The 26,952-nt window shown below is 43.2% G+C and overlaps 1 protein-coding gene across 23 annotated transcripts in view; it reads right to left on the reverse strand.

Moving 5' to 3' along the window:
- Window positions 1-26,952, reverse strand: part of ITSN1 (intersectin 1) — a 251,652-nt gene that overhangs the window by 82,593 nt on the left and 142,107 nt on the right. For all 23 annotated transcript variants that reach the window (XM_027978041.3, XM_027978032.3, XM_060416051.1 and 20 more), the window contains 6 exons: window positions 21,774-21,901; window positions 17,857-18,086; window positions 16,733-16,854; window positions 6,281-6,528; window positions 4,100-4,259; window positions 258-463 (listed from right to left, as the gene is read on the reverse strand). In XM_027978041.3, coding sequence (XP_027833842.1) covers window positions 258-463; window positions 4,100-4,259; window positions 6,281-6,528; window positions 16,733-16,854; window positions 17,857-18,086; window positions 21,774-21,901 — 1,094 coding nt within the window. The remainder of the gene's footprint in view (window positions 1-257; window positions 464-4,099; window positions 4,260-6,280; window positions 6,529-16,732; window positions 16,855-17,856; window positions 18,087-21,773; window positions 21,902-26,952) is intronic.

Below are 26,952 nucleotides of genomic sequence, written 5' to 3' on the forward strand. Positions count from 1 at the left end.
GTCCCAGGTCTCAGAGTAGAATTCCCTCTTGCACAAGTCAATGAAAAACAAGATGCACAGGCTTCTGAGTGAGGAACAAAGGACCATCATTTGCAAGAGGCTCTCTTCTATTGATACATGCCCTAACTTCTGTAGTGAGAAGACCCAGAAGACAAAATGATCCAGCAACTCCTATCTATGAATCCTAACTAGTGCAAACAACAGTTTCATGCTGAACACGGCATTCATCCAGTGGAAGCAGATGAATACAAGCATACCTTGTTGATTTCCTTATGGGCCCTGAAATAAGTTTCACGTAGGACTTGGGGAACCAACCCTTCTGGCCTTGAACTTCTCCAAACCACCACATGTCTTGCTGCTCCAGTACGGTGATGACATCATTTTTGTTAAAATTTAAATGGTTGTCTTTCTTGGCTCTCCACGGATACAGGGCTTGCGCCTGTAGCCCCTCCACCTTTTCACCCTTGCGTGGAAGAACATAAAGGACCTCTCGTCACTTTGCGATCTGTTATCAGTCCAGGTGATGCAAACACCGTCACCTCCCCTCCGATGGGTACATGTGTGTGCATGTGCAGCCACAGAAGACACCCCCCGCCTCCTCCCCCTCCTCCTCCCCTCCGCAGTGCAGCATGACTGCCGCGTGCCCCCTGGTTCTCAGTAGCTGTTTCCTTCCCAAAGCGGAGATGAAAACCTGCCAGCCTGTTCACAGAGCCATGGCCAGCCCATCTAGAAGCCTCTGTTTAAACCAGCTAGGAGATCATATTTATTCTGTTGCACCTGGCCGAGAGCCTTTTCTATTTTGGTTCTATTTTTAACTCTCAAGTTGCCCAGGGCAATCCCTTTTGTGCCAGTTTCCAACTGGATTTGGATGTTTAGTGAAGGATTAATACCAGAGCAGAAACCTTCTGAAAGCTCAAAAGGTAAGCAACTCATATCTTAGTTTAGGTGAACACAGGGAAACAGGTCTTGGGTTGGGTTGGGCTTGTCCTGGTTCCTTTTTAGACAAACAGGGGTTGGGCAAGCATAAATTCTTTGTAATCCCACGTACTATAGAGCTATATGAAGATGAACAGAACGCCATCTATGCCTCCCTAAAATAATCCAGGTTAAAATACTTTATTAAGCAGAAAGCACAATAAAAATGGGCAGTAGGACATGGCCAAGGAACCCATGATTAATGAAGAAAGAGATACAAACAACCATGTCTACTACCAGGCAGAAGGAAATATGCTAAAAAGAGGTTGCAACCATTCAAGGTGGGAACAGAGAGAAAAGAGGGATGAAAGTTGCCTGCAGGCAACAGGGCGAGTTTCACAGAGGTGGCAGTGTTTGAGCCGGGTCTTGAAGGACAAGAAGGATTTTGATAGCTAGGGCTTCGGGGGGAGTGAACTCCAGGTGGAAGGCACGACCGTGAGATGCTTTCCTGCCAAGGTTCGAGGAGGAGGAGCAGGATCCGGGGGTGCGTGTGGCCTAGTCTCATGGAGGGGTGCAATAGGAGATGCGGCTGGAAAAGGCAGGGGGAGGCATTTATTATCTCTTAAAAGACTATCACATAAAACTATCACAGTGTCTTAAGACAATACTATTATAAAAAAAATACGCCAACATTCAATTATACATGTATTCATAAAAGGACAAGAACAAGGGATAAAGCCCAAGGACAGCTCATTCAGAACCAACCTGGACTTGCCTTCAGAAGACACTTATTTTCATAACGACATTTAACTATGATTATGCTTGATAAGCAGAGAATTTATGATAGATCGAAGAGTCTCGGCTTTCATGCTGGCAACTTCCAAATCCTGGTCTCCATGGGTTTTCGTCTTCTCAGACTCATGACATCCCCATTTCCTTCCATCTCAACTGTCCACTCGCTCCAGTCTTCAGAACAGAGGAGGGTTCTCTGGATTGCAAACACCCTGAGGACCACTGCGTTTCCACCTCCCGTTTCTCCAGTCGTGCTCACGGGGTGCCTCCCACCTGGGGCGCAGAGCTCATCGCTTCTGGGTCCCCTAATCCTCTCTGGCATTTCCATCTCGTCTCTGCCATTTCACCTGGGCCCTCGCTGGTAACCTCTCACCCTGAGACATCTTTGCTGCACCTGCCCTGTCTCCACCTTCCCACATGGAGAGCCTGGAATCAGGCAGAACACAGACTCCGGGTTCAGACCCCAAGTCTGTGCCTTACTAACTGTGTGACCTGAAACAACTGCTCGGTCTCTCAGTTCAGGCCTCTCAACTATTCACTCTCTCAGTTGAGGCCTGCTTCCACATCTCTCAAACACAGACACTTTCTTCAAGAAAATTTAATAAGCTCTATCTGCAAAGTTGCTATGAGAGTAATCATTGTAACAGGAATAGCTTCTATTACTATCAGTTCTTCCAAACTATACAGTATTGCTGGAGAAAGCCAAGACAACATGTGATGACAAGTCACAGACTCAGGTTACATTCAGCCAAGTCACGCTTCATCCTTCTCTGCTCAATTCCTATTCTGCCTGCCCCGCAGGCCCTGGGGGCCCCTCCCGAGAAAGCTGCCTGGAAGCACAACCTCAACTTCCTTCCCTCTTTCTCCAACCTCTCTTCACCCTTTCTCTCCCAGAAAAAAAAAAAAAAAAAGCAGCCTGTGTTTTCTCTGCTTGTAGTGCTGTTTCCCCTTAGATGCTCGACTCTCAGTCTCTTTTTCCCCACAGCTGCTCCTTGTCCTTCATCTACTCGGCTCCCTGTCTATCCTTTCACCAACCCTTCCCACTTTCCCACCTATCCTTTTCTCTGTATCCCTTTGCAATCTAGAGTATCCTCCTCTTTCCCAGATTGCAAATTCGTGCTGCCTGCCTCTTTGCCTGGACCACCGGCTTTAATAATACAAGAACCACCACCATCCACCGTTCTGGTCCTGCGCTCTTCTCCTCCACCTGAGTCACCACGCTGAGCATGACACGTGTGCTACCTGCCGAGCGGGACATATGCAAAGGCAAAGAGCACAGCTCCTGTCCAGAGCCGCCCTTCTTTCCAGGTCAGAGAAGACACACGCTGCGTGCAGTTTCCCTCCTCCCCCTGCACTCTCGCTCCTCTGAAGCACTCACTTCATTTCCTTAGATCTGACTGTGTTCCCATTTCCCAGACAGGAAGGCCTGACTGTATCTCTCTCACCTGGTAATCAACATGTTGAAAATCCAACTCCCTCCTTTCACAAAGTCAATTTCTCTTTCTGCCTGACTTGTTGCCCCTTAAGGTCAAATCTCTCCTCAGTCTTCTCCTTTCCTATTCCCACAGGCGTTGGGATCCCGCCTCTTTAACTGTTGTCACGCCCCCCATGTCCCCTGTCGAATCTTTCTGCACACCTCCACATGAGCCTTCCTATAGGCTGTGTTCAAGCTGCTTGCTCCTGGAGCAGAAACTGTCCTTGACCCCCAAACGCCTGCCAGATGGGCAATTCCTCTAATTACTTATAGAAATGTCATTTCTTTTATCATGTTAAGTAGAAGTATTATCCTTTCAGCAATTACTTTCTTAATGAGGCATTTGAGAGCTTCCCATTTAATCTGCAGTCAGTCTATCTTCTCTGATAAACACTCAGTGGTCTGGCCACATGGATGGACCCCATGTCTTTCCTGAATCACACTCTGACCTCCTAAAGTAAGCCTCTCTCCTCACGGCAGTTTCTGTCTGCATGCCAGCCCTCTCCACTTTCTAATCAGCTCTTACCCACTGTTCAAGATGGAGTTCAAATACCACGTCATCAATGAAGCTTCCCTGAACAATCCAGGAGGATAATCCAGTTTACCCTGCTCTGAACAGTCATGACTCCCTCCACTGGGAAAACGTGAACTGGATCCTTGCCTGCCAGCCAAGCCAGATGCATATAATGAGGCTTACATTTTGGGGGGAGGGGGCACATTACATGGCTTGTGGGATCTTGGTTCCCAGACTGGGCATCGAATACAAACCCTCTGCAGTGAAAATGAAGAGTCCTAACCACTGGACTGCCAGGGAATTCCCAAGGCTTACTCCCAAATGACAATGACGACAAGCATTGGCTGAATCTTTCCTCCTCATACAGCACGCGGGGGCCTCCCGCTCCCAGCCCATGCTGTTACCTGGCCTAAAACAGGAGACGGAGATGAGCCCGTGGCCGTGGCTGGAGTGAAGGCCGATCTCTGCCTCAGCTGCCCGGCACTTGGCACGGTGAGGGAGGGCTGGGTTGCCCACGCATCCCAGCTGTCGGTCTCTGGCTTCTCATTTGTGCTGGCGGGCCACCTGGAGGCGAAGCACAACGCCGTGAGCGGCAAGGACTTCCCAACGCGTCAGTGCTCGTCCCACAGCAGACACACCGGGACGTGTGTGGGGCTAGTTCAAGAGCAAGGGGCGGGGAAGAACACTGGACTTGGGTTTGGGTCAGAGCATCACATACTGGCGATGGGCCTCAGGCAAATGACAGTAGTTTCTTTGAATCCTGATTTCCCGGTTGATCAAACGGGAACAGTACTGTGTCACTCTGGTCAGCTGTCAGGGTGACATGAAATCCTATGAGGGAAATACTCTAACCTGAAGGCACCAGAGAAACACCCTCATGTGATCATTATCTTCATTTGCAACAACAATGGTAAATCAGCAACAAAGAAGTTTCGCGTCATATAGGAAGTCCTGCCAGGCTGGCAGCTGGTGCCTCATAATACCATCTCTCTGTCCCAGCACCACACAGCAGGCACTGGGCCATGAGCCTGGACACCATGGTAACCCTACAGGTGGTATCCTTAGAGCAACCTGTTGGGCGCAGCTCAGGAACAGTTAATTTTGTGATTTTATAACTGTAAATTAACACATCTGTGTGAGTTGCCAATTGAAATGCAATGGACTTTTGAAAATCTTTATGAGAGATAAACAATTTTGCAAATCAAAGTATTTCCTTTGATAGACGGCAGGCACATCCTGATTCCAGGTCTGGAAATAAGATGCCCAGGAGGATAGCCAGAGAGCCGCAGACCACACATTTATTGAGCAAGAGAGTCACGCTGACTAGACCCACAGCAAAACGAAATCCTGAAGAGTATTTGTCTTTTATTTTAGTGTCAGCTTTAATTTAAAAAGTCAGAGCATTTTAAGGTAATATAAACTAGTATACATAAAATAGATCTAAGTGACATGATTTACTGTGGAGCATAGGGAACTATATTCAACATCTTGTAATAACATGTAACGGAAAAGAATCTGAAAATATACATATATACATACATATATGTATGTGAATCACTTTGCTGTACACCTGAAACTGACATAACAATATAAATCAACTATTTCAATTTTAAAAAAAGATCAGGAGAGAAGAATTTCAGTGTGGTTTCAGTCACACTAATGGAACACTACTTTTTAGCAGAGATGAGACAGGGAGGACCTTCTTTAGCACTTTCAACTTTTTTACGTGAAAATACAAGTATGAAAGCTGTTGCTGTTCATTATATCCTTCCCTCTACTTTCTCCTGCTCCTGGGTCATTACACACCTTCTTTGCTCTATTCGATCCACTTTCTCCAGCATTATGCCTCAACTCCTTCCTTCTATTTGTTTTTGCTGAAAGATGGTTAAACTTTAAAACAAATTTAAAACATTTCTTACATCACTTTTACTTCAAGGGCAGTATAAAATATTTTTAGACCAACGGCACAGCTGGACCAATCCTATAAGTGGCAGCATGGCAGCCCTCCATCTGTCCTTTCAAACCTCTGCTTACACACTCTTTTTAATGCCATTTCCTGATGACCAAGGGCACGGCACCAGTAGCTGCCAAGCGCACACATCTCTTTGCCCCGCTGTCCGCTTATTCAGGACTGATGAAAGAGGAAAGCCTCAGAGGAAACAGCCTTCTATCTTACTCAAAACCACATGACAAAATTCAATTTCTGTTTCTGCCCAGCAAAAAAAAAAAAAAAACAGTGCTATCTCCATGCAGGAAATGACTCTAAATATTTGCTGACATGGGTATCAAGCAGATTATTAGGAAATTGTGTTTCTCCATTTCTTCCACAATAATGAAAGATACAGACAAATGAGTGAATGAAACAAGGGTAATAGGCTTTACTTTATCCTAGGGAAAAATCATTGTTGAGCCATGATATAATTAAATCCAGTTCAGGGAACACAATCCACAAATCGCCAAAAGACCAGTCAGAGAAAGAGGCCATGAACATTACTCAAGAGGTACAACCCAAGGACTGAAACTGCACTTAAAAGATCACTAACGTGGGATTCCAAAAATCATCAGAAAAGGCATCCAACACGTACGTGGAGCTGAAGTCGGCCCAGTTGTTGGGGGTCTCAGAGGGCTCTGCAGGGGTTGCAGTTGAAGGGGCGGGGGTCTCACGCACAGCCACTTTGGGTGTAGGGGTTGAGGCCACCTCAGTCACTGGTTTGACTGGGGCAGGAACCTCGTTTTCTGGGATTTTCTCTGCGTAGTTTGCAGGGAACCATCCCGTCTTTCCTTTTAATTCTCCTCCAAGCCATCCCGGTTCTCCAGTTTGGCTTTCGTCCACCTGCAGGAAAGTCATAAAGTTTAATTTAAGTGGAACTAAATCAACCCCTAAGACACTGAACACTCTTAACAGAACAAAGCCCCCACTTCTGACCCGGTCAGACTAACACACAGCACAGACCTTTCTCCGCCTTTTCCTTAGTCTGAGAGTCTGGAAAAATGGTCTCTAAACATTAACTCTAAAGAAACAGTAGGTGCTATAATTCAAGTTCTTACTCTTTTGTGCCTGTTTATCTTTTTCTTTTTCTCCTAATACTAGCAGCTAGGAAAAAGTGCCTGGAGTCGTAAGAAGTCCCATAATTTAAATATTTTGAGCTACTCTGAATTATAAAGCGATGTGACAGACATCATCACTCAGGAACTCAAGTAATTATTAAGAGGTAATTTGACTTAGGTTTATTATTTAAAATGGAAAGCAAAGGGTGCAATCGATATAAATGTAGGCCTCTAGAAGTCTCTAATAACTAAGCAGTCCTTATTCAGCACACAGACGAGAGAGACACAAAACACAGTCTTAGATGTTTCTACAGGCAACACAACTGGCTGCTGTGTGGAGTCTTTTGAAAGCTCCACAGACACACGAAGAGAAAATTAAGGAAACGATTATTTAGAGCAACAATTAATTTTATTAAAGTCCTATTACTTTTTTTTGCATAAATTTTACTGTAACATTCACAAATGTGCACAGGAGAATACAGGATTCTGCTGTTTAAAAATTTCAGAGGAGATTTATTACAATTGGGCTTTTAACGTTTGCATTTTATCTTAATTCTGACTCAAAAGGATTAGTCAGAATCACCAGAATGACTCTAATACTTATCTTTCCAAGTTACCCTCACTATTTTTGAGCAACAGGAGATCAATTTGAAGATAATTACATTCCCTAGTAGAAAATTATTTTCATTACAATAAGTCAAAGTTCTGTCAGAGATCTTATCTTATTTTATCCCATAAAATACTGCCTCAGGAAGTAATGCACTGAACACTTCATTGGACCTGAATATTGCTCTTTTGAAATCACAGAAATGAGTGCTAAGGTTTCAACAATGACTTTGGGAAAATGTGGCAAAACACCCAGCTTTCTAACCCATTCAAATATTCAGTAAAACAAAACAGAGGGAAGGGACATTTGTATACCTACGGCTAATTCATGTTGATGTTTGGCAGAAAGCAAAGCAATATTGTAAAGCAACTATCCTTCAATTAAAAATAAATAAATTTTAAAAAACACACAAAACAAGTAACTATGGAACCACATATTTATTTGTATTCTGTGTAGAGTAATATGGCATGTTTATTAGCTTATTTAAATTAAAAAAAGAAAAAGAGCCTGGGATAGGCATGGAGAAAGTAGAATTTGGGGCTTACTGAATTATTTCTACATGTTGGTTATAAAATAATCTATAGGAGAGCTTCCTTGCTGCTCTACCTTAGGGAAGCCTTACTGTCAAAGGTAAAAGCAACTTTTAAAGCTGAGAATTCTCCAAAAGAGAGTTACCTGCAGATAAAGTGCAACACTGCTTCCAAAAGTTCTATTTTTGGCTTTAGAGTTCCTGTACGAACACCCCCACATTGTCTTCTTTCTTCCTCTTCTGGGCAGCCCCATGTGGTTCATGAGATGAGGATTCAATGTGACATTTTCGCCACTTGGATCTTATTTTCTGCTAAACTCAAATGGCTAGACGCCCTTCCTCGCTGGTTGATATTTACCAGTGACACTATGACGCATTGTAACTTGCTAGCTGCTTTGTGCTGGAAACATAGCTGTTTGTAGGCCAGGCTCTGCCAGGGCCCCCCCAACTTCTCATCAGGTTCAACAGACAAGCTCCTGCCCTTTCTGTGTATCCCAGGACCAAGGGGAGGACGGTCAGCAGTGAGTGAGGAGCTGGAGTTAGACACACAAGCACTTTGCCTCAAGACCGCAAAGTATCATGATCAAGGGTAGGGCTCTACCATCCGACTGCCTCGGTTTTAGTGTTTCAGCTGGATCCTTGTTGCTGTGAGCCCTTCTCTAGGTGCAGCCAGTGGAGGCTACTCTTTGTGGGGGTGGGGGTGCACAGGCTTTTCACTGTGGCGCACAGGCTTAGTTGCCCTGTGGCATGTGGAATCCTCTCGGAACAGGGTTTGAACCTGTGTCTCCTGCACTGGTGGGTGGACTCTTCACCACGGAGCCCCTTGTTGTTGTTCAGTTGCTCAGTCATATCTTGACTCTTTGCAACCCTACGGACTGCAGTGCGCCAGGCTTCTCTGTCCTTTACTATCTCCCAGAGTTTGCCCAGACTCATGACCATCAAGTCAGTGATGCCATCCAACCAGCTCATCTTCTGCTGCCCCCTTCTCCTCCTGCAGCCCCTGCTTCAGTTTTAGTACCACTTCTAAAATTAGCTGGCTGACTTTGGGCAAGTTTAATGTCTTGGTGCCTCGGTTTCCTTATCTATAAAATGGAGGACAATAACAGTACCTGTTTTATTACAGTTGTTAAAAGAAGTATCCAGAACACTGCCTGGCATCTGAGATGTGCTTGATGACAGATTCTCTTCTTTTTTAAAGATCTGTCTTGATATAGACTATTTTTAAAGTCTTTATTGAACTTCTTACAATATTGCTTCTGTTTTATATTTTGGTGTTTTGGCCACAAGGAATGTGGGATCGTAGCTCCCTGAGACCCTGCACTCAGACCCACACCTCCCGCACTGGAGGGTGAAGCTGTAACCACAGGGCTGCCCGGGCAGTCCGACAGACTTTCTAAAGCCACCTCTCCTGTTATCCAGCTCTGACTCTACTGTAGTTCTCTTTTGTCCTGTAAAAGCCTGGGCTCTGTCTGACCCTGGTCACTTTAGGTAACCAGAGATTTGGGTTCTCTATGTGGAGGTCCCTGCTCTAGAAACCTGTCTGGTACCCCAGGCCCTCTGGGCTGGCCTTCCTGTAGGGGCTGGAATGTGATCCCAGATCCCAGCCTATCGGAAACCCCTTACTGGTCTGTCCTAGTTAGACCTCCTTGAGTACCAGCTGCTTTACTTAATGATGTCCTATGACTCACTGTCATTCCCTTGAGACACAGGTCTTACTTGGTTAACCAGATTTTTGACACCTGGAACTGGATCTGAAGCCCTGAGGGAATGTTCCACCCCATGGGCAGGTCGAGCTCACATCCTAGTTAATTACACCCAGCCCTGCCCCAAAGATGACAGAAAATGAGCACCACCATTGAGATGTGCCTGTGTGTACTTAGGAAGAGGAGAGGGTGCCATGCCAGCCCCTTATCCTTGCAGACAAGAGCTTCTGCTACCCTTCAAGTCAATAATGAAACCAGCTTGTCATTTGTCACCAAGGAAATCCATCATTTTAACCTAGGAAACTGTTTGCTAACTGAACAAACAACAGTCTCAATGAGTTTAATTTATTCTTATAGAAATCCACTAATTTGAATGACCAATTAAATTTTGAGGTTCAGAGGATAAAATAAAAACTCACATTTAACATTAAATTAAATTAACCACTTGGAAAAAGTATAAAGGGTCTTGTACGAAAATGAGAAACATTTCCTCCTGGAGTTGAAAAAGCTTTACTCAAAATGCCAACCAATTGTGAAAAAATGTTATCTATAATTAGGATAGAATAAGCATAGGCAAACACATAGACTTCTTTGTATACGTCTATGGCTGGCTATAACGTGAACTTGTATGTACATGGGGCAGATTCATCTATCTGTGGCTTACATCGACCCCTTATAAGTGAGGGGATTTTTGTGCTAATGATATTGGTCTTAATACAATTTCGCTTAGCCAGCCCACTGTAACACCTCAAAGCATCTGGGGTTGTTCTAGTGAAATGTCAAAGTGGGAAGCACAAACCCCAAACATTGCTTAAAGGTCTGGGAATGGGCACCGAGGCGGCAGTCAGATGAAGGCAGCATCATCAGGTTCAAGGACCAAACCCCAACACCCAGTAGTGTCAGACCTCTTTTCTCAGTGTCTACGGCTTCGTGACCGCCATCTCTGTTAGGTGACACTACGATTCCCACCGCCTCTGACCTTGTCACAAAGAAGGGAGGCAGACGTTCCCTCTCTCCTCACAAGCAGCACAAAGACTGTGGACAGCAAACACGTGTAAACTGCGTACTGACTTAGACCTGCTGCTGCCGCTGCAAGGGATATGCTGGGGAGTGTGGAGATTAAGCACGTGCTTCATGCGTTTGCCAGTTTGGAAATAACAGGGTTACCCCTAAACTCCTGGATGAGGATACTAAAGCTGTTTTCTAGAGACACAGCCCTAGAGAATGGACTTGTGAACACAGTGGGGGAAGAAGGTGGGCCGAACTGAGAGAGCGGCGTGGAAACATATACATTATCTGGTGTGTAAATCAGTTAGCCAGTGGGCATTTGCTGTCTGATGCAGGGAGCCCAACCAGGTGCTCTGTGACAACCCAGGGGCAGGGGAAGGTGGGTGGTGGGAGGGAGGTTCAAGAGGGAGAAGACATGTGTACACCTATGGCTGATTCATGTTGATGTATGGCAGGAACCAACACAGTATTGTAAACAATTATTCTCCACTAAAAAATAAATAAAATCTTAAAACATTAACACAACAACAACAAAAATGCCTGTTTTCTAAAGTGCTAATCTAGAGGTCAGCCAAAAACCATTTTTTTTACATATTTATTTGACCATGTCTGGTCTGAGTTGGGGCATGCAGGATCTCCAGCTGAGGCACGTGAACTCTTAGTTGCAGCATGTGGAATCCAGTTATGGAACCAGGGGTTGAACCCGGGCCCCCTGCACTGAGAGCTTGGAGTCTTAGCCACTGGACCACGAGGGAAGTCCCCTTAATGTTCACAAGAACTCAGCCCTGCAACTGAAGCACAAAGGCAGCTGTAGGCAATATGGAAATGAACATGCCTGAATGCGTGCCAGTAAAACTTTATTACAAAACAGGCATGGGCTGGGTTAGGCTCACTCCTGGAATCAGTGTATACTGGTCCCTCAAAACAGCAACGGTTCAGATGTTAAGGTTACAGAAATCTAAGAAAGGCAGGAAAGAAACAGTATTGACTACATTTAAAAAAAAAGTTCTCTATCAAAAGATGAGAAAAAATGAGTTTAAACTGTTATAAGAGTAACACTAAATTAAAGGATAAATAATTTTCTGAATGAATGGCTGGTTGATGCCTAAGAACCCCTGAAGAAGTTTCTTTTTTTTTTTCTGATGGTTCTAGGAAAATGATATTTTTCAGAATGACTTGGAATTAGTTCTGACAGAAAAGGGATTAGGCGAGATCAGTGGTACCCAAAACTCCCTGACAGAACCACCAGAGAAGATTTTGAATTCCTGTTGTTCAATCACTCAGTCGTGTCCAACTCTCTGCGACCTCATGGACTGCAGCACACCAGGCTTCCCTTTCCATCACCAACTCCCAGAGTTTGCTCAAACTCATGTCCATCAAGTCGGTGATGCCATCCAACCATCTCATCCTCTGTTGTCCCTTTCTCCTCCCGCCTTCAGTCTTTCCCAGCATCAGGGTCTTCTCCAATGAGTTGGCTCTTCACATCAGGTGGCCAAAGTATTGGAGCTTCAGTTTCAGCATCAGTCCTTCCAATGAGTATTCAAGTTTGATCTCTTTAGGATCGACTGGTTTGGTCCCCGTACTGTTTAAGGGACTCTCAAGAGTCTTCTCCAGCACCACAATTTGAAAGCATCAATTCTTTGGTACTCAGCCTTCTTTTTGAATCATAAATATGGATTAAAAGTTCCCAGAGTCTCCGGGAGAGAGTCCTGAATTGGTTTTTTTGTGTGTGTGGCTCAGACGGTAAAGCATCTGTCTGCAACGAAGGAGACCCGGGTTCGATCCCTGGGTTGGGAAGATCCCTTGGAAAAGGAAATGGCAACCCACTCCAGTATTCTTGCCTGGAGAATCCCATGGACCGTGGAACCTGGTGGGCTACAGTCCATGGGGTTGCAAAGAGTCAGACAAGACTGAGCAATTTCACTTTCACTTTAAGATCCCTGAGCAGGACTGATGCATTCAGCCTTGCACCATTTAAAGCCAGCTGAGTTAGGTGATCAGCCTGTGTTCTTAAGGTAAACTTAAACAAAATGGCAGTGAGCAACATTGTTCTAATTTCTCATGCTATTATTCCAATACATTGTGGATGTCAAATTGGGCTTGTTCACCCTCCAGGTAATGGGACCTCCAGATCAGAAGACAGGCCATAGAGTTTCAAAGTATCTAAGCCTGAGCTGTCAAGGTCAACTCAGCTAAGATGCCTCCACTCAGAAGTCTTCCCAGAGCACATCCCTTCACTCTGATTGCTTTTTTCCTTTATATTCCTAGCAGCAGTGGTGAGCATCCCTGGGAACTTCCTCACACACTGGCTTTCTCATGTGTTTCTCCCCTATTTTTCTAAAAAGATTTGAAACATCTGAATGGTAGATGTTACCTTATATTTCTTTGTATTACCAACAACAGTTAGAAGAGGACTATATATGAAATACCACCTAATTTTTGTTAATCACGAAAAACAACTTTTGGAGAAAACTGAGCTGATAATCAAGATTTTAAAAGGCAAAATATTTTTTTAAAGCCTCTTGCAAGACTGCCTGCATTAACACAGGAAACAAGTTGCTAGACCTCTAAAATCTAACAGCTATAGTTGGCTATTTTGCACAGTTTGAGAAATATGAGAATTTGATGATGACTATGCCTGCAAAAATAAGTGAACTCCTGATTACTCAACCAAGAGAGATTGCTAAGGATGTTCTATTGTGTATTTTTCACAACTGTGTTTCTTAACTACAAAATTCATGACATAAAAAAAGATGTTACTCTTACAAGTCAACTTCCACTTTGGGTGTCCACTGTTAGCCTCACAAAGATAACACAGCTGAATGCCACTTGGGGTGTCTTGTTGCGTTCTGTGATATAAAATGAAGACACCACTCCAGTCCCTTCAACAAGAGGATACAGGATGCTTCACGACAAAGTCCCTTCATCACACATTTGGGATGTTGGAGATAAAGTAAACAGTAACCCAGGCCTGGGTAGACATTCTGTTATATTTGTCAAAGTCAGATTTATCTTTAGTGCTTAATTAAAAATTACAAACATTGATAAAACTGTAAATATGAATATGGTGTGGTGGTTTAGTCATTAAGTTGCGTCTGACTCATTGCAACCCCATGGACAATAGCCCGCCAGGGATCCCAGTCCATGGGATTTCCCAGGCAAGAATACTGGAATGGGTTGCCATTTCCATCTCCAGGGGATCTTCCTGACCCACGGATTGAACCGGGGTCTCTTGCATGCAGGTGGTATAGAAATAGATAAAATTAAAAACAACCACCCCTACTACTGCCAAGTAGTAACCACTATTAACAGTTTGATGCCTACACTGCGGGACTGTAAACTATATACATATAAACATTTACATACACAACACGTACACCTGGTTTTTTATTTACCCAAATACAATTATACTCTATATATTGTTTCTGTTTTTTTACTGGAGAGTTTATTCGTATCAGGTTGGCCAAATCGTACAGGAAAACACAAACAAACTTTGGGACCAATCCAATATATGTAGATCTGTGTAATTTTTGAAAACATCTTTATTGTTTAGCTGTATTGTAATTTATTTAAACCATCTCCCCACTGAGGGATACAGGGCTGTTCCTTTTTAGCTTTTACCAGCAGTGCTGCAGTGAATATCCGTGGACACATTTATTTGTGCACTTGCCAAAAACAGCCTAGAGAAGGGAGAATAACAGAGTTCCTGGGTCAAGGGGAATGAGAAATTTAAGTCTGAATAAGCGCTGCCAAATTGCCTTTCAACTGCCTTCGCCAATTCAGATGACAATGCTCAGGATGTGTCATACTCACTTTCCTACACTGTTGACAAAGCTGGATATTATTAAACTCGTAAACTTGCTCAGCTGAGAGATGAAAAGTGTTATCTCATCTTTAACATTTCCATTTTCCTGATCACCAAAGGAACATTTTTTTGTATATTTTAAAAATGTGCATGTATTTCCTTAAAGCTGTAGGTTTCCTTCATATTAACTTCTCAGTCTTTATGTATCATGGATGGCGACTCTTTATCTCCCATATACTTTGCAATCTACAGGATTTAATTTTGTAATATTGTCAAATCTGTCCATGTTGGTCACTGATGGCCTCCAGTTTTAACCCAGAAAGTTTTTTTTTTTTTTAATAACTTTTAAAAAAGAATTTTATCTTTTAAGTTTAACCTACTTGGAACTTATTTTTGCTCATGATCTGAGAGACTTGACCTGATAATTTGCCAATACGGAGCCTTCAAGTTAGTCCTTACATGGAAGCTAGCAAACAGAAATCTGGTACGTAAACTTTTACACCTTTCTTTTCTTCTTTTTCTATTTTAAGCACAGCCTACTACACAAACTCAAAACATCTTTTTACTGCCACGACAACACCCAAAGATATGTGTATTTACACAGAATTAAAGTGATTTAAAAGAACAAAACATTTAATAAGATACAGACTTCCTGACAGTGAGAAGGCACTCACCCATTCCCCTTTAACCTCCACCAGGAAAGCACAGGTTCGAAAGCAAGGTAAAAAACATGTTTAATGAGATGTTCATTCTTACGGTATATCTACTTTGTTCTTTCAGAGGGGCTGGGGCTTAACCAGTCAATTTAAGGAAAAAGGACTCAATATCACTGTAACAAGACTATGTTTCCTTCAAAAATAGCAATATTTACACATTAAAATATAGATCTATAACATTTCCTTATCAAAACACTTGGTTAACACTTCCTTATCTCAAGAAGAGAATATTACTTTTTCTGCACTTTGTGCTGCAACAAAATCCAGTTTCAAAAATGTTAGGCTTTTTTTTTCTTTTGAAAGCAGTGTAAAAAAAAAAAAAATCAACCTTGTAATACGGTCCTATCTGCTACAGCATTGTACCTTCATACTGTTTAGATTCCTGCTATCAATTGGTATTTAAATAAATTACAATTTATCTGCTTTAAAAGGCAGCCTGAGGCCATCAGGACCGAGAAGATGGGGAAGAAGCTGAAAAACACTGTCTGCCTCGGGTCACCATTTGTGTGTAGGGTGTTCTGTGAAGAATAAGAGAGGCTGGCGCCCAGGCACCCAAAGCTCAGGTTCCATTACTGTGAAGGAAATGTTGATTTTGAAAGATTCTGGACCCTTAGATGTAACCTCCTTATTTCCAGACCAAAAGAACTAGAGAAAAAGCTATCAGAAAATAGCTGAAAGGGGAAAGGGGACCAGCTTCTCTGAGAAACAAACACACTGTTCCTTCTAAATATTTTGACCCATGAAACATCACATACTCTAAATACATATATGATGCGTAAATGCAAAATGAATGTATGAGTAATTACTGTGGCTACATGACATCCTTTATACTTCAATGATATAGGGTCGCAGTATGGGAAGTGTGTTTGTCTCAATTATTAATTTTCACAGTTCTTTGAAAATTCTGAACCATTTCCATCTTAAAAAAAAAGCCAACAGTAATGCAAAGTTTGACCACTTCTAAGACATACATTAACTGGATTGAGGAACTACTGATTTCCTTTAGGAAAGAATTCAGGTCAACCACATTCCTTTATTCTTTCTCAAACTGGTTACTATAGCTTTAGTTACAACCACAAGATTATATTTAATTATTGTATTTAAAGAAACAAGCTATGACAAGCAAAATTCTAAACTCTTTCATCTGTTCATTTACAGAGTAGGAAAGCAAATTAACTGTATTTAGTTTATTACTCTTCATTCAATTCAAAGTTTACATGAGTAAAGGGAAAAAAACATGCTTTGACCCAAAGATAGAAAAGTTATCATTGGCAACTGTGATCCAATATTTTGCATTTAAAACTATTTCTGAAAGACTACTCATAGTATCTCAGTAGGAATCTAAACTCTGAAATTACCAGAGCTTTACAGATTTGAAAATATACAAGGCTATGTCAGGAACCCATTTTTCTTTAACAATTCTATTTTAAGGTGATACATTTTTAAATGCTGTCTCTCATTCAAATAGAAAAGGAAGACTGAGTCAATACTTCAGAAACTCAAATGCTAGATTACTGGATTTCACACTCGCCCACAATTTTACAACTGTCAAATAAAGTACAAGAAGAGGACAGATGCTAAGCATCAACAGAAACCACACTTTTGCTGGAGGCTTTCTTACCATGACTATATCTCCCGGCTGGATCGTGATTTCATCGTGACTCCTGGACTCAAAGGGATAGAGTGCTCGGTAATACACCACTTTTACATTCTCCTGTGCAGAAATCGTTAGTGGGCCTTTTTCTGTTTAGAAGGAAAGGAGGGGAAAGGGACAAAAATGAAATGCTCCATGGAACAGAAATGCATGACACAAGCCAAATTACTGACATCTATCTCCTCTGGTGTCTATCTTAACATTTGAACCATTTCCATCTACTCAAGGCATTTCTGGAAGACATTCAGTGAGGATGTGTCTGGTTCTGAAACCAAAGGAGAGCCAAATCTGATGTCAGCAGCTCCATCCTACCTGAGAGGTCATTAGTGGACGCGAAACAAAGGTTACTGCAGTGCTAACGCCCCCGTTCTCTGCCTCCTGGCTTAGACGCCAGCAGCGCACATCTGTAAGGCATCAAGATATCTCTCCCCCGACGCCGTGTCTCTAGCAGGATGTAGTAGATCGAATGTGACGTAAATCTCAAACCAGTCAACTCATATGGGAGGGCCAAGAAGCACAACCTCAACTTCCCCTATTAAGCGATATGGAAATGTTAAGGCTGCAGGCCCCAGACGTGGTCATATAAAAGGTAAGTTAGGAGGCCATGTGTGTTCAAAGGGCAAAAAAACATTCAAAAGGTAAGACCACAGCTGGATGCAGTGCAGACCAAGGACAGTGAATGCCGCGTGAGTACAGGCCAGAAGAAATGCCACTTCCTGCTGCTGAGACAGCTCTGAAATTCCCAGAGAAAATAACACACTGGAGAAGCAGCAGGTTCCTCTTTGGCAGGAAGGGTTATGATCTCCGTGTGGAATACAGCTGTATGAATGGCACTTGGCAATGAAACTTCATGCCACTGCTGTCTGCAAATGACTTCTGGATGCCGGCATAACGGGGCCAAGGGTTGCCATGGTGTGGGCCTCTAAAAGAGACCTCTAAAATGATGCTAGAGAGTGCACATCTGCACTGTCCAAAAAATGACTGACCTTCTCATGGCTATGAACGCAGCCAAGACAGAGCCTGATCAGATACGGCTGCTTCCCAGAAGGACCTGGGAGGAGACTTGCTAGCCTAATTCTGGTCTCTCATACCTGCAGTGGACCAGGGAGCTTGGACAGCGGGCTTAGCTGGTTCTTGCTGCTGGTGGAAAAGCCGACTCAGCTTGTCTTGCATTTCCGGTTTGCCCTTCTCCTCACTGTCCTTCTTTTTGACGCTCTCTTCCCTTTTGAGCTTCTCCTCCTCGTGGGGTTTTCGTGGCCGCTGCTGCTCATCCTCCTGGTGCATGCGCTCCAGCCACTGCTGGTCCCTTTCCTGAGCTCGTCTGTCAACAAAATGCCTGGTTACAGCATGGAAGCAACTCCACGTTAACACTGCCGGGATGTCTCTTTTCACAAAGAGCTCTGTCTAGTCAATGGGATGCTAAGCACCAAGGGATACTGTTTGTTCTTCAGGTGGAAGATCTGAATCAATGAAACAGGGGCTCTCAGGGCTCCCCTTCTGGGTAAGATGAGATCACATGATTTAGAAAGACACAGAAAGAAAATTCCTGATGTCGCTTATAAAGGGATTAGAGAACTCAGGAAAATACTCCTCCATTTAAAAACTGGTATATAACTGCAAAGAAAAATAAAAGACATAAAACACACAGGAATATAACTTCCATGGACAGAAAGTATACCCAACACTGCAAGTGAAAGATTGCTTAGAGAAGTCCATGAACAATTAGATCATGGAGGGCACATGCCCGTTTATATAGCACACAAGTAGCTCTCCAGAACTGAAACAGAAACCAAGAGGTTATTCTGAACACTGGAGGTAGTAACCATCCCTGACTAAGCAACAGTTTCTATCTTTTACTTAATTTGACTACTTTGTTCTTCAAAGTAGCCGACACAAAGAGATAAAGTGCAATTAAATCTAGGCCTTGAAAAGTATGATGACCTCAGTATGAAATCCATAGAAAAAGACTAGGAATGATAGTTTTTTTTTTTACCAAGAATGATTTTTCTTGCATTCCACAACATTTTACAAAATCAGAAAATTCCTTAAATAATCACAATTTATTTATTTTTGTTTGCGCTGTGTGGCTTGTGGGATCTCAGTTCCCAAACCAGGGACTGAATGCAGGCCACTGCAGTAAAAGCACTGAATCCTAGCCACCAGACAACCAGGGGACTCCCAAATGATCATGCTTCACTTTTCTGGGGGGGCACACTGCATGGCATGTCATAGTTCCCTGACCAGGCATTGAATGTGCAGCTCCTGCACTGGAAGTGTGGAGTCTTAACCACAGGACCACCAGGGAAGTCCCAATGACCACACTTTGAATGAAACTAGTGGGCAATAATAAATGATACCATGTTAATGATAATTAGTCTTCCACATTAAAAAAAAATATTTATTTTTATTTATTTGGCTGTACCAGGTCTTCCCTGGTGGGTCAGATGGTTAAGAATATGCCTGCAATGCAGGAGACCTGGTTTTGATCTCTGGGTCGGAAAGATCCCATGGAGAAGAGAATGACTACCCACTCCACTATTCTTGGGCTTCCCTGGTGGCTCAGAGGGCAAAGAATCCACCTGCAATGCAGGACATCTGGGTTCGATCCCTGGGTTGGGAAGATCCCCTGGAGAAGGGAATGGCAACTCATTGCAGTATTCTTACTTGGAGAATCCCACAGACAGATGAGTTTGGAAGGCTCCAGTCCATGGGGTCACAAAGAGTCGGATATGACTGAGCGACTAACACTTTCACTTTCACTTCACCACGTCCTGGTTTCAGGATACAGGACCTGGCTCCTTGACTGGGTAACAAACCTGGGCCCCCTGGATTGGGAGCCTGGAGTCTTAGCCACGGGACCACCAGGGAAGTTTCCACATTGGTTAGCTGCTTTAACTCTCCCACCTGCTGCTCCATCACTCAGTCTGTCCAGCTCTTGGGGACCCTGTGGACTATGGCCTGTCAAGCTTCCCTGTTCATGGGGTTTTCAGGCAAGAATACTGTAGTGGGTGGCCATGTCCTCCTCCAGGAGTTCTCTCTGACCCAGGGACTGAACCCGGGTCTCCTGCCTTAGAAGGTGGGTTCTTTACCACTGAGCCACCTGGGCAGCCCACCAGGTAGGCAGGTCCTAATCATCCACATCTTACAGAAGAGGAAAATGAGGCAGAGGGAGTGAAGGACTTGGCCAAGGTCACACAGCCATACAGGCCTCAGGACTGACGCAGCCTGCGTGGTTCTGTTCACAACCTGAATCACTAGCCTGTGACACAGCCAAGGCACAAAGGTCATTTTGTGGAATCAGGAAACAGCCAAGGGAACATAACATAAACAAAGAGGACTTTCATTCTCCATTTAAAAATATTATATTCATTTCTACTCGAATAATCATGAAGATTCAGTGCAGCAGAATTCTTGTTAGTTTAAATCTTAAGCATTTCACTTACAATTTTCAAAACATCTTTTAAGAAAGCTATAGAAAACATTTTTTTGGATGGGTAAGAATGTTAATCGTTATTCATAACACAACAAAAAAAACCACAATAAAATTTGCTTCACATATTTCACTAACAAAGGGAACCATGTGGACACAGTGACGGAGGCAAAGGGTGGGAGGAATTGAGAGAGTATCACGGAAACATACATATTACCATATGTAAAACAGATATTACCATATGTAAAACAGGGAGAATTTGCTATATGACACACAGAAATCAACCCAGTGCCCTGTGACAACCTAGAGGGGTGGATGGTGTGGGAGATGCCGGGGGTGTGGGGGGGGGGGGCCCTCAGGAGGGAGGGGACATGTGTATACCTGTGACTGATTCATGTTGATATATGGCAGAAACCAACACAATATTGTAAAACAAATACCTTCCAATAAAAAACTAAAAATAAAATAAAGTATATAATCATGTAATTTCTGAAGTTAAATTCTGGGTACTATTTATCATATAATTGTACACAGAAAATTTAAACTTTCCATATGATGACACTGTATCTTTATTTCTGCTCTGTAGGGATATAAAATTTTGGTGCAACATATTATAAATAATCAACTTTATAGATAAAAGAATGGAGCTAATCAACACATCCAAGGGAATAGGTCTAGGGGCATAATCCTAGACCGAGAACCAAGAAAACCATAAAATAGTCCTCTAAATTGGTTTGAGACCCTACCTACTTACCCACTGGCATGTAAAAACAAAACCAAAAACACCAAGTGCAAAATATTACTATTTCACTAGTAATTTACCAGATGCAAAATATTACTAGCAGATAGAAACAAAAGACTACAGACACAAATATTCCGACAGAAACTAACAAAAATGTGTCTGGATCTTAAGCAGCAGCAACAGCAAATTTTCTCCTTTTGACCTCAAATTTCATTTGCTATTGAAAAAAGGAAGATGGTGGTACACACTATTCGCCCCACTGGAGAAACCCTGTGCGGCCAGTGAGATCAGGGACTTTGATTTCAAACCCATGACTCTGATGGCCATTGTTATTAAAAGGCTGTGAACTGGAAACGTATCTTGGTCACTGGCATGCAAACAAGCATATCGATTGGCCCAAATCCTTGTGTAATTCCATTTATCTGCATAATCATAGCCTGAGAGAGCTCTGAGCACCAACTGAAAACTTTAGAGGTTACTTACATATGCAAAGATTTATATGTATATATGCTTTTGCTTGTTTTGTGTTTAGTCATTAAGTTGTGTCTGATGCTTTTGCAACCCCATGGACTACAGCCCACCAGGCTCCACTGTCCATGGGATTTCCCAGGCAAGAATACTGGACTGAGTTGCCACTTTCCTCTCCAGGGTATCTTCCCGACCCAGGGATCGAACCTGTTTCCTGCACTGGCAGGTGGATTCTTTACCAGTGAGCCACACACATTAAAAACTGAGGGCTCTTTCTGGTGCAGTAAGAACTTGGAGAAGTTCAGCGAAGAGTAGTGAGTACCTAAAGTTCCTTCCAGATGGGTTCACAATCCACTGAAAAGGCTCACCTTTGGGCTTCTTCTTTTTGTTTTTCTAATTCCAGTATCTTTCGCTCTTGTTCCTTCTGTTTCAGGCGTTCAGCCTCTATGGACTTCTGTTTCTGGAGTTGCTGCTTATTATGCATTTCTCTAAGTTCCTATAAATAATTAAGAAACAGTTCATGTAGCAACATGTGTTGGGAGACATTTCTACTGTTTATCAGCATGCAACATTTCATAATGGGGAAGCCTGAACACGTAGGAGACAATGCTTCAGATTTCAAAGACATTAACTGGGAAAACTAAAGTCACCCTACACTGACATGACTGATCTCCAGAAGCTGTTCGAGGTCGTATTTTAGGAGCCATAATACCCTGCACCACGTCCATGAGGTGTTTTAGAAGGAGCTTACAAGGGATGAACATTAGAGAAACTATATTGCTCAAGACACAGCAACAATAATAGAACACAACCAACTTTAAGACATGGTGATCATTATGAATGGAACCTTAAGATTCTTTTGATGATAATCAACACCAACCTTCATCGGCTTTGAAGATACACACATTTCTTCACACATTCCCTCCATCAAACCATGACAACCTCGGCTCCTTGTTATGATACAGTGCTTTAAAACAAAGGGACATTCTTCTCCCCTACAACCTTGAGTCTTCCCCCGGGGTCTATTTCGCTTCAAATCAGACATATTCCAGAGCATCTTTTACTAAAACCATGTGTGAAGTTGTCAGCTGCCCCAAACTAAACCAGTAGTCAGATGGAAGATAAAAACCTATAATTTGACCATTCCTTTAGATCTGATTTCCTCATGTGACATTAACACGGGAATAACAGTAATTTCTTCAGAAGGCTAGTGAAAATAAAGTGTATGTTACAATATAGAAAGTATTCAAGTCAGAAGCTGAAATACTCAAAAATATGAAGAACAAAGAAATGCCTGTTGGTGAGGGAAAATCCTCTCATTCTATAGGAATCAAATGGTCACTAACAGATTCGGTCACCAAATCTCTTCTTACTTGTGTCAATAAAAAATCAGACACGCCCAAGTATCCAGCAGAACCAAGAGTAAAGTTCTAGTTGACCTCCTGGTCTGGTCAATGAGGGGGGGTGGGCCTGGGCTCTATTTGGTGAGATTTAAGAACGAAGGCCTGCACTGTCTTCTCTTGCTTTGCTCATAGGTTAGTCCATATGAGGAGGTTTATTCTGGCCTTATTTCTACCTTTAGAGTTCATTCACAGCTCAGGCATCAAAGGTAGAAAAACTCTCTGGAGAAGATCAGTGTTAAAATGCATTTACTCCTAGAGAAAAACCCTAGAGTGAGGGTAACCTTTTCCCACTGGCTAAGCTGTTCTTAAAAAAAAGTTAAACTGTATGTACAAGCATTCAGTATACCATAAGTGAGAAGGAGAAGTCCTAAAAGGGATCCATGGGATATGGAAAAAAAGTTTAACTGGTGATCAGGAGGTTAGGGGGAGTATGTACTAGGGGAGGAGTGAGGGATGGAGAGGAAGAGGCTCTCCAGAGAAGGGGAAGGATGGAAAGAAGGAAGGGGCATCATTGGAGAGCCCAGTGGATGAGCCAAGAAATAGCCCGGCAGGACAAGCAGGAAGATGCAACTCTGCAAGGTCAATCAATATTCCTGAGGGCAACAGCCATGGGCATGTGACTCCCAAATTATGACGGCTATCTGGGATAGGGGGCTTCCCCAGTGGCTCAGTGGTAAAGAGTCCACCTGCAATGCAGGAGACACAAGTTTGGTCCCAGAAAGATCCCCTGTAGAAAGAGATGGCAACCCACCATGGACAAAGGAGCCTGGCAAGCTACAGCCCATGGGGTCACAAAAGGGAGACATGACTTAGCGACTAAAGGACAACAGCAGCAACTTGGGTCAGGAGTTCAGCTATTGAGGGACCATGGAGGCCAAGAGTGGAGACTAGAAAGTGATGATTAAGTCCTTCTCTGTGTACAGTTCTGAGAGAAGAAAATCAGCATCAGAAAAAAAGAATTCCATTTTTCATCTTCTTTCTCACAGCTATATTATGGGATATAAAACTGATCTTGAATCATGCATAAATAGTAATCTCTAAAAATACGAATGAAAAATCTGGTTAATATTTGGGATTTGATATTTCAGAGACAAGTGGAAAACAAGGATCAATTCCTGTTAAGAGTTATTTGCACTCTCGGTTCAAGTTAATATCTCTACCTGAAAAGGAAAAACTGCAGTGGAGTGCTATGAATTGAAACTCTATATGTCCTAAGAGAGGAATCCAAAAGTCAGCACACAGAAGCAGAAGATATTAAGAAGAGGTGGCATGAATACATAGAACTATGCAAAAAAGGTCTTAATGACCCAGATAACCATGATGGTGTGTCATCACTCACCTAGAACCAGACATCCTAGAATGTGAAGTCAAGTGGGCCTTAAGAAGCATCACTATGAACAAAGCTAGTGGAGGTGATGGAATTCCAGGTGAGCTATTTCAAATCCTAAAAGATGATGCTGTGAAAGTGCTGCACTCGATAGGCCAGCAAATTTGGAAAAGTCAGCAGCGGCCACAGGACTGGAAAAGGTCAATTTTCATTCCGATCCCAAAGAAAGACAATGCCAAAGAATGCTCAAACTACCGCACAATTGCACTCATCTCACACGCTAGCAAAATAAAGCTAAAAATTCTCCAAGCTAGGCTTCAACTGTATGTGAACAGAGAACTTCCAGATGTTCAGGCTGGAGTTAGAAAAGGCAGAGGAACCAGAGATTAAATTGTCAACAACTGCTGGATCACAGAAAATACAAGAGACTTGCAGAAAAACATCTATTTCTGCTTTATTGACTATGCCAGAGCCTTTGACTGTGTGGATCACAACAAACTGTGTAAAATTCTTCAAGAGATAGGAATACCAGAGACCTTACCTGCCTCCTAAGAAATCTGTATGCAGGTCAAGAAGCAATAGTTAGAACCAGACATGGAACCACGGACTCGTTCCATACTGGGAAAGGAGTATGACGAAGCTGAATATCGTCACCCTGCTTATTTAATTTATATGCAGAGTACATCATGTGAAATGCTGGGCTGCATGAAGCACAGCTGGAATCAATTGCCAGGAGAAATATCAATAACCTCAGATATGCAGATAACACCACCCTTATGGCAGAAAGGAAAGAGGAACTAAAGCGCTTCTTGATGAAAGTGAAAGAGGAGAGTGAAAAAGCTGGCTTAAAACCCAACATCCAAGGACTGAGGGTTTACCAGAGGGCTTCCCTGGAGTGCAGTCAGCATCTGGAAAATTAAAGTTTGAAAGAAGGGTCCCCAAAGGCTCAACTCCAGCCCACGTGGTAGGGCCCCTACCCTGTACTACTTTCTACCCCACAGCAGTCAAGGTACCAGGACAGAACGAGTCAAGCCATGGAAGAAACCAGAAGAGGACACTCAGTACACCTGTGAGCCCCTGGGAGATCTCAGATATCTATTCAGGACTACAGACGAGTGCCATTCTAATGAACAGCCCCAAAATTAAGTTTCTGGGGATAAGATTTCTCAGGCTAGCTCTAACGAGCCAACACAGCTTGGCAGGGGTTATACTCCAAATCAGACAGGAGATAGACCTCCTGAACCCTAAACAAGGAGGGACTTGAGCCATCTTGAATGAGAAATGTTGTTTCTGGGTAAATACCTCCAGCCAAGTTGAATGAAGTCTCACAGTCCTCAAGAAAAATATTCAGAACCTACGGGATCTCAGAGAACAAACTGGAGAGTTCTCGGGGTGGCTACAATCTCTTTTTAGGGGATCCTTCTCCTGGGGAGGGGGGATCTGGAGTTGACCAGTGCCCCTACTAATCCCTGTCATCACCATATCGATGCTGCTTGTGATTGCTGCATGTATTATCAGTTGTCTAACCCGTTTCGTCTCTGCCCTGGTCAACTAGCTACAACATGCAGTGCCAGTTCAACAAAGATATATAAAACTACACCCGACCATGGAAGATATCACTCACGCTTAGATGGACACCGCTAAAAGGACTCTGAGGCTTGAGGCTAATAGGGGGAGGCCCAATGCCCCTTGTGTCCCAGATCAGCAGGGAGTAGCCAGAGAGATCTCAACGCCCCTATTGCAAAGAATTGGGCCTCCCATATCTTGACGGGGGAATGTTAGGTAGTTAGAATAGGAAAAAGGAGTCCAAAATGGTGTGGCTAAAAGACAAAGAGAAAAGCCCACAGAAGTGGAACAAAAGAAGATCCACAGACCAGAGTGAGAACTTCAGGTGAAACAAACACGCCCCCTTCTTGGCCAGCCTAATTTGCACAGGGCAAACTCAAGGGGGTTGGGGGAGGAGACAAATGTATAAAAGGAGGAAGCCAAGCTGGATTGAGGTTGGCGTGCCATCGCGCCTCGAGGGTATACTATCCTTTGTTTGCAGGATAAAACTCTGGGCTGTAACCATGCTGCTAAAAAAAAACAACTCAACATTCAAAAAACAAAGATCATGGCATCTAGTCCCATCACTTTATGGCAAATAGATGGGGAAACAATAACAAACTTTATTTTCTTGGGCTCCAAAATCACTGCACATGGTGACTGCAGCCATGAAATTAAAAGATGCTTGCTCCTTGGAAGAAAAGCTATGACCAACATAGACAGCATATTAAAAAGCAGAGACATTACTTTGCTGACAAAGGTCCATCTAGTTAAAGCTCTGCTTTTTCCAGTAGTCATGTATGAATGTGGGAGTTGGACCATAAGGAAAGCTGAGCGCCAAAGAATTGATGCTTTTGAACTGTGGTGTTGGAGAAGACTCTTGAGAGTCCCTTGGACTGTAAGGAGACCCAACCAGTCCATCCTAAAGGAAATCAGTACTGAATAGTCTTTGGAAGGACTGATGCTGAAGCTGAAGCTCCAATACTTTGGGCTACCTGATGTGAAGAACTGATTCATTGGAAAAGACCCTTATGCTGGGAAAGATTGAAGGTGGGAGGAGAAGGGGACAGCAGAGGATGAGACGGTTGGATGGCATCACTGACTCAATGGACACGAGTTTGGGCAAACTCCGGGAGTTGGTGGTGATGGACAGGGAGGCCTGGCATGCTGCAGTCCATGGGGTTGCAAAGAGTCGGAGACACAACTGAGCGACTGAACTGAACTGAACTGACCTGAACACAGACAGGGATGGCCTGCCATCTCACTGGCCCA

The sequence above is a fragment of the Ovis aries genome, chromosome 1 (assembly GCF_016772045.2).
Source record: "Ovis aries strain OAR_USU_Benz2616 breed Rambouillet chromosome 1, ARS-UI_Ramb_v3.0, whole genome shotgun sequence".
Taxonomy (NCBI): domain Eukaryota; kingdom Metazoa; phylum Chordata; class Mammalia; order Artiodactyla; family Bovidae; genus Ovis; species Ovis aries.